At 32.2% G+C, this 9,922-nt stretch overlaps 1 protein-coding gene across 1 annotated transcript; it reads right to left on the reverse strand.

Moving 5' to 3' along the window:
• Nucleotides 1-374: 374 nt before the first annotated feature.
• Nucleotides 375-7,949, reverse strand: LOC109789044 (uncharacterized). Its single transcript, XM_020347909.3, has 9 exons — nucleotides 7,621-7,949; nucleotides 6,845-7,064; nucleotides 6,528-6,729; nucleotides 5,855-6,025; nucleotides 5,662-5,778; nucleotides 5,270-5,467; nucleotides 5,132-5,191; nucleotides 4,947-5,045; nucleotides 375-656 (listed from the first exon to the last, which is right to left on the reverse strand). Exons 2-9 carry the CDS (start codon nucleotides 6,982-6,984, stop codon nucleotides 552-554), a joined length of 1,092 nt encoding a protein of 363 aa, XP_020203498.1. The 5' UTR covers nucleotides 6,985-7,064; nucleotides 7,621-7,949; the 3' UTR covers nucleotides 375-551.
• Between the last annotated feature and the right edge of the window lie 1,973 nt (nucleotides 7,950-9,922).

The raw sequence follows: 9,922 nt of genomic DNA on the forward strand, positions 1-9,922 counted from the left end.
AGAAACTGAATTCAATCCCAAATTTCAAATTTTAACAAGTACGCATAAATTTTGGTAATTTGATACCGCCTTAACAAAGCTTAAGAAAATATAACATAATTTAGTTAATAATAAATAGTAATTCAACACTCTCTATTTGTCTCCTTTTTTGGTGTGCACATTTCTCAACTCAACAAACAGCTGAAAACTAATTTTTTTTCACAATTTCACTGAAAAAAGACAATTTTTTTACAACAGAGTATTTTCTCCTTTTATAATAACAACAATAACCACAAATTCTTAAACAACATATTGATAGAGATGAAAATAAAATAAGGAAGCCCATATCAGTGGCTAGATATGCAATAGATTTTCAATTTAAGTCTTAACACCGAAGTTGCTAAGAGTGAGCAACTAAAACAACTGTACATAGTATGCAACATATGGCCACAGCATAGAACATGACCCGGTATGATTTTCACAACAACAGAGCCCTTCATTGGGAGGTCTTCCTCTCAACTTGAACAACGGTTCTACAGGTCTTACAAATGCTGTCTGCATATGCTCCTGCTTCAGTTGCTAGGAAGTATTTGCTTTTCAGCAAGTTCTCCTGATCGTCTTATCTTTCCATTCTTCTTCTCATACTCTTGTTTCAATTCCTCTAAACGCTTGGATATCTGATGAGAACCACAATGCAGATGCATAATCCTAAAGTTATACCTGACTAGAACAAATATATAGTCTACTAATAACATCATAGTCATGCAGTATTGTAATGGACATTACGTAGTGCGTACTGTGTAACCAATTAGTTATTTATTTTATTGCTACAAGAGAAACAGAATTACAAAGGGATGTGGAAAGAAACCTGAAATAACTTATTAATATGCAATTAATATAAGGTAAAGAACTAATTCAGAAATAGTGTAAAACTACAACTATTGGTGAGGTTGGCTACATGAAAAATACTAGGAATGCACTCAATGACACTCTTTTTAACACTCTTTCTAATTGGTTAAAATTTACTAAAAAAACACGGAAGTTGGTGGATCTCACACCCTATTTAATAATTCTCTCTCCTGATTTTTTGATTTTCAAAATATTTAACTAATAAGAGAAAATGTATTAAGAGAAGTGTGTTAAAGAATATGTCACTAACATTGTTCTAGCTATATAATTACACAATGCCACTAGCCTCAGTTTAAAAACAAATAGAGTGCTCATCATGTTTATTAAGAAATAGCACAATAAAGAAGCAAAATGACCAGCATGTTTATGTTGTTGAGGACCAACAAGCTGAACAACATAGAGGAACAGACCCGGTGCTCCCTGATCTAAAATGTTGCACAGGAAGTGGATACCTTGCAGTGCAAAAGTAGGCGTTCTATTGCTTAGACAGAGGCACAGAACTACACATAACAGATAAAATGATGATGCTGCGAGGTCCACAACTAATGAGTCTTTGATAATGATCTGGTTATATAGCCTTCTCTAAACAAAATACTCGTCGAGCTTTGGATTTCCATATGGGATAATTAAAAGGGAACCTTTGAAGATAAGGACATAAGAGTAAGTTAGAAACTGAAAAAATGATTGACAAGAGAACTAGCCAGAAGAATTCAAGATTTGTCATCCAAATTCTCCAGTCTCAATGGGCTCAGAAACAAATCAACTCAAAACAAAATAGACCATAGCTCATTTGTTTATCATTCAATGTGCGCTCTTTGAAGTAGAGACTAGAGAGTTAGGAAAGGCCTCTGATCCGAACTTCTTAGATGATGTGTCATTGAAGGATAGTTTAAAAGAATTTTACACTAGTACAACAAAAGCTTGATCTCACTTGGTGAAGTTGGCTATATTGATCACGTAGAACCATTTGGCTTGGTTAAAAATCAAATTCTAAAGATATTATTCACCACAAGATCTCATTTCACAGTTTCAACCAAAATCCTTCATCTCCTCCTCTATCCCCTTTTCACTTGGCTAAAAACCATGCAATCAACTGTATTTTTTTAGTGCTTCTAATTGATTTCTTTGCATGTATCCAAACTATCTAAACTTTATATCCTTTTTCCCTCTATAGATGCCATACTAATATTTCCTCATATACAAAATATACAATTACCTCATATCTTGTCCCTTCCCTGTATGGCTACACCTCCATCTTAACATTCTCATTTTGTTACTCTCAGCTTTTTTTTCCTTGTTATCCTTATAGTCCTACATTTACTATCATGCATAATTAGACTATAGCAGAACGACAGAATTTCCCTTTGAGTTTGGTAGGTATTCAGCAATAACAAGTAACCCCCAATGCTTTTCTCTATTTTAACTACCCAGCTTGTATCATGTGTATGACTGCTTGATTATCTTCCCCTTCATTATGTAATAATCCCAGAAATCTACACAGAAAATTGTAGTATGACATCTTTTCCCATTTTTACCTCCAATCATTCTCCTCTTGTTTCCTGGTAAAATTACAATGCATTAGTCCTACTCAATCAAAAACTATTTCATTCCAAAGCCTCTCTCCAAATCTCAAGTTTAGGGTTGATCTCTTCTCTTAATTCCTTAATAAAAAAACATATCAAGAATTTTACACTATTAATGAATCAAATTTTAATCCCTGAAAGAATATATCCCTGTTAAATAAACATCGAAGGACTGGCATGAGTTACATTGACATCCACTGTCCACACATTTTGATTTAACTATAACTGCTCTTAATTACTAAGTGCCACGATGAATTAGTCTTTAAAGGAAAGTGTAATAACCATTTAGTCACTGAAGTGTTGTTTTCAGACACCAAATTCTCAAGAAGCCTACAAAAACTTCCCAGGTAACAAAATGGATTTTGTTTTAGTCACCTAGAATCGATCAAAGAAATTCCGTTTTAGGTTTAAGGTCCTTAATGCATTTCACTTGATATAAATCTCCTGTTTACTTTTCCCTTCGTAATAGACCTCTATACAACCTGTTTATTTATGAGAATTCAGGCAAGTTCTATCATGGTGATTTATCATTTAATACCCAATTCTCACATAAATCCACCATCATGTTGCAGAGTTAATAGTTTGGATGGCAGACATTTTTTTTTAAAAGAAGCTATTTTCAAGAGATTTTGGCTAGAAGATTCAAAATTTTGAAGTCCTGGAAGCATGATTGAGTGTGGAAGGACGTGCAAAAGGTATTATGCATGGCCATTTTGAGTTGCACGCCCTTTCAAAAATGCACATAGCTTAATGTCAATGTGTGCAGGCCAGACAAGAATATGCACTTGCGCTGTTTCTTTTTAGCTTTCATAGCAAGCCACCATATAAATACTCTTAATTAGGATTCTGGTAGTATTATCCTGCACTATTCCCCTTCAGATTCAGCATTCCAATACTTTATACACCCTTTTTGGAGAGGGATAGAGGTATGGAGACGATATCTTTGAAGAGGACCAATTGAGGAGAATACAAATACAATACGAGCTTCTCTGGAAAAAGGGTTTCTAAATTTTTTCTATCTCTTCCTTGATTATTTTTAAAATTGGATTTTGTGTTTAATTCCTGTTATGCATGATTATTGCATTAGAAGAGACTCTTTTTCTATCTCTAATTATTAACTTTAGTAGAGACCCTTTCTTTTATTAGGGGGAATTATAATCGATTGCAAATCAAGGCCTTAGATCTTATCTTTGCGTTCTCAATATACTTACTGCATCTTTTTTTAAAAAAAATAAATAAATTAGCTAGTCTTGATAACCAATCAAATTCGTTTGTCCAGATAGCCAAGAATCTTGCAAATTTAGTACATAATATTTGATCTCTATGGATACGATGCTTGGCACTAAAATCCCATTATTACTTTTATGACAGGGTGTACTTGCCATAAGTATATTTTGCAACGTCCCTTGGCATATTTGTATATATGTATTTTCCTCAAAAAGATTTGGTTTTCATCAGGCAAACCTCCAGCTTATTATCTTTCTTAGCTACTTCCATTTTCCTATTTTTATCGCAAACTAAAGCATCCTCCTCCTTTAGTTTTAACATTCTCTTGAAAAATTCCTGAGAACATTTTTCTATACTCCAGCGTTAAAAATCCCTTTGATTCACCAAAAAGCACGTCGCTTACCCTCTAAACCCCTTATCATACTAGCCATCTCTTCTTACACTAGATGTTCAATCCCTTGTGTCCTCGTAATCCCTTCTAGTAAATTTCTCTAAAACACCAATCATTACCCTTCACTTAATCCTATATCTTGATTCTTGAAGTTAGTTTCATTTTTCCTTTCCTACTCGTGGCATGCACATAAAGGACCAAAACCCCATGCAAGGTAGTTAGGTTCTCTATTGGTACACCTTTTCAACCTTGCAAACCCTTTTGTTGTCACTTGTATTTCTGTCATTGAAAAGTCTTAACATCAATTTTATTTGACAATCAATTTATGAAAAAAATGCATCATGGTGGCAGCCAAGAAGCAGAAATTTATCTATATACAACTATATTGCCATGGAAAATGCCAAATTAAAAAGGTATTTAAACCAAACTCTATATTTGAGTTGCATGTTCAACATAATAAATGTTTAACTTCAAATCCAATTATTTGACAAAGGTAAAAGAGCAGAGACGCTGATCAAGAAAAATGTTTCTTTCTCCCAATAACAGTTTTTGCTCAGACTGTGCCAACTGCCAATAACTATATGGAGACACAGATATTTTCTACTTACAAATTTAATATAATTTGATATTTTGGAACAAGACCAACTTGAGAGATTGAATCAATACTATGATTATCATCACTTGATAAACCAAATCAATAAATCAGAGATTTAAAAGTAACAGATAGTGTAACATTCAATTTTGAAAGTCACTGAGTTTGAAAAATAAAATGCATGTGGAAATTATGAAGAAAAGGAAAGCATGTGGTTTTGGGTCTGTCGAAGTGTAAAATAAAAATGCAGAGAAAGGAAGAAAACCTTGATGGAATAAGCCATTGGCAACAACGTATCTGGATTCATTGCATCCTCAGGGAAGTTTTTCAAGGCATGTATCAGTTTTTCAAAAGGTAGTTTAATCTGATAAACAAATAAAACAAAAACAGTGAGCAGAAATTTACTTTGATTTATAAGTTTATAACAGACACAGGTCACATGATACAAACCAAATCATCATGGCAGTACTTTAATAGGGCCAAGCCAACTTTAAAGACAATTTTAACACCCTGGAAGCATAAGAAAGTCATCATTATAGATCCATGTTTCTAACTGAAATGGTTCTTCATAGGGAAAGCACGGCTAACCTCATAGAGAAAGACATCCCAGATTCGAAGAGCCAAATGAAACGGAAAGGAATATGAAAATACAGTTATGAACCACTGGCTTGCATACATACTAGGATTTATCATTTCCTTGGAAAAATGTTCTCCCAACTTTGGTAGATGCTCCCTCACCAAGCATTCAAATTGAAAGAGGTATTGCTGTACCAGAGGCAACCCTGCCTGCAATGAAAATAACAGTAATTGTGCTAAGAAGAGAGTTATTATCATCAAAGAGTATATAATAGTAACAAGAACCATGCAATTTAATACATATTCAGTTCTTTCCTCATAGAATCGTATCTTATAGAATGCAAGGATCATACATTGCCACCATCAATAATCGGCACAAATGAATTCATGAAACAAAATAGTACCAGATACAAGCCCTCCATTGGAGCATGAACGGCTCCTTTCAGCAATGCCACCAACAACCAAAATGCATCCTCCTCACTCATATAAAGAAGCAAAAGCCCGGCTAAAAACCCCATCCCCTGGATTTTTAAAACGATCAATACTATGAATTACTTTGCAACAAGCACAAGATGGTGATGGGTTCCTGAGTAAAACCTGAACATATCCTACATCTCTGTCAAAGACCGAGTAAGCTTTTAGAACATTATAGAGGGACCGTTGCCCAGGTCCATGTCTCTGTTGAAAGAATACATGTGAAGGGAAGGTCCGAGAAATGTCTCTAATTATATCCAGTTCAGAGGCTGATGTCTCATATATGACTAGTTGCTGCAATATGATGTCTTGTCAGTGCAAACTCCCAAACATGGAGATAAAACTCGAGATAATTTCAAAAAGAAAAGGAGGAAACCTCATTATAAATAATAGGTTAGTTCAAACTATCTCTGCAATTCCATGCAACATGATTCTTTTCGGAACACAACTCCAAAGTAGGATTTCATTGGAGCAGTCAAATAAAAATTGATCAAAAAAACTCGAATGATGTACACGCTGAAATTCAAGTTACCTTTTGAGCTATGTATTACCATAAAAAATACCATTCAACTTAAAACACCCAGCATAACCACCATGGTGATGACACTGTGACAGCAAACACAGGTACCCAAAGTGATAAAAAAAACAAAGATGTGCAAATAAAAATGGATAATATTATTCAAATTCTATTTATTGGAGAACTATAAGAAACAGTGTGAAAAGCATAGACCATACTTAACAGGATATTCTACAAAATATATCAAAAAATATCATCGATATAAATTATCTTGATTACCTCATAAACTCCAGGGTTCATCAGCAATAGGTCTCGACTTCCAGATATTAACTGCCATACAAGGCCTCTTAAACAATCAGGAATTCCTTTCCTTATACGCCTTTTAACTACATGAGGTTTTCTCCTTAGATAATGCTTCCAATCACTGCCACCAACCCCAATCATCTTCCTCCATTTTCTAACCTTTCTCTCCTCCTTATATCTGACGAAAGATAAATGGTAATACAGGTAAAGTCACTGGCCATATTTGTTATGCTCATTCATGCCTAAAACCCAGAAAACACATAAAAAAATCAATGGGAAAAAAAACAAAATACCTTTCATACTCATACGCTGATCTACTCTTGACTATGCCATCAGAAGTATTAGCATCCTGTTTTACAAACCCAAATCTATCTAATGGTCTTGGTGAAGGAACAGGACCTGGTTCATAGTCATCTAACTTTTTCTTTTCCATTCAAAAACCACAAATTAGCCTTCTTAAACCAAAAGTCAAACGACATAGCTTGCTTCCCTAAACATCACCATGAGAAAAACCTGAAAATTTGAAGTACAAAAGAAAAGTGTCATTATCATTTTACAAAAACTACTGAAATAAATAAACAAACAAATAAGTCTTCCATACACATAGTTGCAGTATTTGCTCATTTAATCTAAACTATACACAGCGAGTATGCAATAACCAGGATAAAATGTATACGATAGTACAGTTTCCTGTTCCATAACCCATAAACATAATATAACAAAAGCAACCAACAACTTTATCCAATTATCCTTTATGCTAATCCTAATTATCTACAACATGGCACACGCCAAAACACAATTATGGAGTAACTGAATATTGCAAACTCATTAAGATCATAAATGCAAAACATACATTTTTATTCTTCATTCAGTTACATATAAGTGAAGCCTTGTTCTACACAGAGGAATATGATTATGATGTGCTCCCAAAGGCAAAGACACATCATGGGTAAATTTCAGTTTATATTTTTCCATTGAGCATTATCCACAAAGCCCAATATGAAGAGAACAGTTACTGTGCTAACAATACAGATACTAATAAGAAGCTTAAATTTTTCATCAACCATACCATTATTCCGTTGGAACCTAATGCCTATTACTTCGAATTGGAAGAAATCACGATAGATAATTGGATCCAACGGTGAGAGAAGAAACAGAAGGAGCACCCAAATTGTGAATCACGCGAAGAAAGAAGAAACGGTGAAGAAAAGAGGAAGATCAACGGTTGAATTGGTGAATATTGGGAAATGGGATATGAAGGGAAGAGTGGGGCTGTGAATTTGAGGGAACGCAGAAAATGAAGATTGAAGAAAAGGGTGTGAATTGGGAAGCCGGCAACAACCTCGGAAACTGGGAATGAGTGGGGATGCGCGTTTTAACAAGAAGAAACAACAAAAAATAAATAAAAATATGGAGGTGTAATTATTTTGACTAAACAAACGTATTTATATTTTTAATAGGGGAATAAAGATATTTCATGTATGTATATTTAATTATCTTTATATTTATTTAAAAATATTTATAAAAAAAATTAATATTTATAAGATTATTTAGTGTTGTGTTTGGTCTTTAAATCCTTAAATCTTAAGGTTTAAGTTTGAGTTTTGTGTTTGTGATAATAGTTAATTTTTAATAATATTTTTTATTATTTAAAAAATTAAAAATAAAAATAATTTAATTTGGTGTATATATTTTTAAGATTATTTTATCCGTAAATTTTTAAATAATAAAAATATTATTAAAAATTACTATTGTTACAAATCCAAAATACAAACTCAAGATCTAAAAGTTTAAGAACTAGTCACAAAATTAATTGATACAATAACCATGATAATTCTTAAACATCTTTAAACAAATATAAAAATATTGAGATATGAAGTGTTTTTAATCTACTAGTAATAATAAATAAATAGAGAGAGTGACATTTTATTTATCAAAAAGAGTTATAAAAGACCATAATATATAGAGGAGTTTGCTCAAAAAAAAAGCGATAAAGGAATTAAAAAAAAAAAAAAAAAAGCGGTCACTCCTTTTTTTTCTGATCAGTTACAATTATATAACTAAGAGTATAATTGTCTAAAAAAAAGTTAAATATTATAATAGATATATGTTGTTTTTGACTCGAAGAATTCTATTTTTTTATCTATCGAAATTATATTGATGACAATAACGTTTGAACTTAGAAATATTGTATACTATTTCATTTCACTATTAGGTCAATCATAATGGTTTAGAGTCCTGCTTAATAAATATTAAAAACAAAATTGTCATTAATTAATAAATATGAGACTTACTTGCACTTTTTGTCACCTAAATTTTACAATTTCACGAATTTGGTCATTAAGATGTATTTTTAAATTTAACACAATAAATTAAATATTTTAATACATCAACCTTATTACTGTCACAGTTTAATTTAGAGTACACCTCGTCATAGGAATAAAACATGCAATAATTTTGGTGTACTTTAGTTAACAAACAATTTTGTTATTACCCATTAAACTTCATTCATGGGATCACCATTTATTTGGAGATGGGTGTTCATTATTGCAACTAGTTGATGGACTTTAGTTCCATTTCCCTTGATGATTCAAGTACTTGTTGATGCGTTAACCATTTTGTGAGCAGATCTGCAAGATTATTTTCAAACCTGATAAAATCAACAAAAATAACATCATAAGATATTAAATTTCTAATATACTTGTGCCTTATTCTCAAGTGCCTTCTTTTTCATTGAAGTTTTTCTAGTAACTTTAGCAATAATAACTTGACTATTATAATGCATTGAGATTGGAGGTATAGGTTAATTTAACAAAGGCAAATCATATAATAAACTTTTAAGAAATTCATCCTACTGACAATATCAAAAGCAATTATTCCAGCTTCTATAGTAGAACGAGAGATAATAGTTTGTTTAGTAGATTTCCAAGCTATTACACCTCCAGCTAAAGTAAAGACACAACCACTAGTAGATTTAGTTTTGTCAGAATCATAAATCTAATTTGCATCACTAAAACCTTCAATTACAACAGGATAACATGCATAATAAATGCCATAATTAATAATTCCTTTAAGATATTTAAATAAACTTTCTAGAGCAAGCCAATGTGAATGATCAAGGTTTATATGAGTATATCTTCCTAATCTATCAACAACATATGCAATGTTTAGTCTAGAATAATTAGACACATCTAATAAGGAACCAATAATTTGAGAGTATTTAAGGGAGAGATACCTCCACCAATATTTTTCTTCAATTTTATATTAGAATCAAAAGGGGTAGAAACATGTTTCACATCAAAATAATTAATTTTCTTTCACAATTTTTCAATATAATATGATTGTATCAAAACAATACTAACATGATTCTT

The sequence above is a fragment of the Cajanus cajan genome, chromosome 2 (genome assembly GCF_000230855.2).
Source record: "Cajanus cajan strain Asha chromosome 2, NIPB_CcT2T_4, whole genome shotgun sequence".
NCBI lineage: Eukaryota > Viridiplantae > Streptophyta > Magnoliopsida > Fabales > Fabaceae > Cajanus > Cajanus cajan.

Excerpts from the sequence above, each read along its gene's own strand:
- LOC109789044 (XM_020347909.3), bottom strand. The coding sequence starts at position 6,984 with ATGGAAAAGAAAAAGTTAGATGACTATGAACCAGGTCCTGTTCCTTCA. Across the intron at positions 5,192-5,269 it reads GGGATGTCTTTCTCTATGAG|GGTGTTAAAATTGTCTTTAA; the intron begins GTTAGCCGTGCT and ends TTATGCTTCCAG. Across the intron at positions 657-4,946 it reads CAATGGCTTATTCCATCAAG|ATATCCAAGCGTTTAGAGGA; the intron begins GTTTTCTTCCTT and ends GGTTCTCATCAG.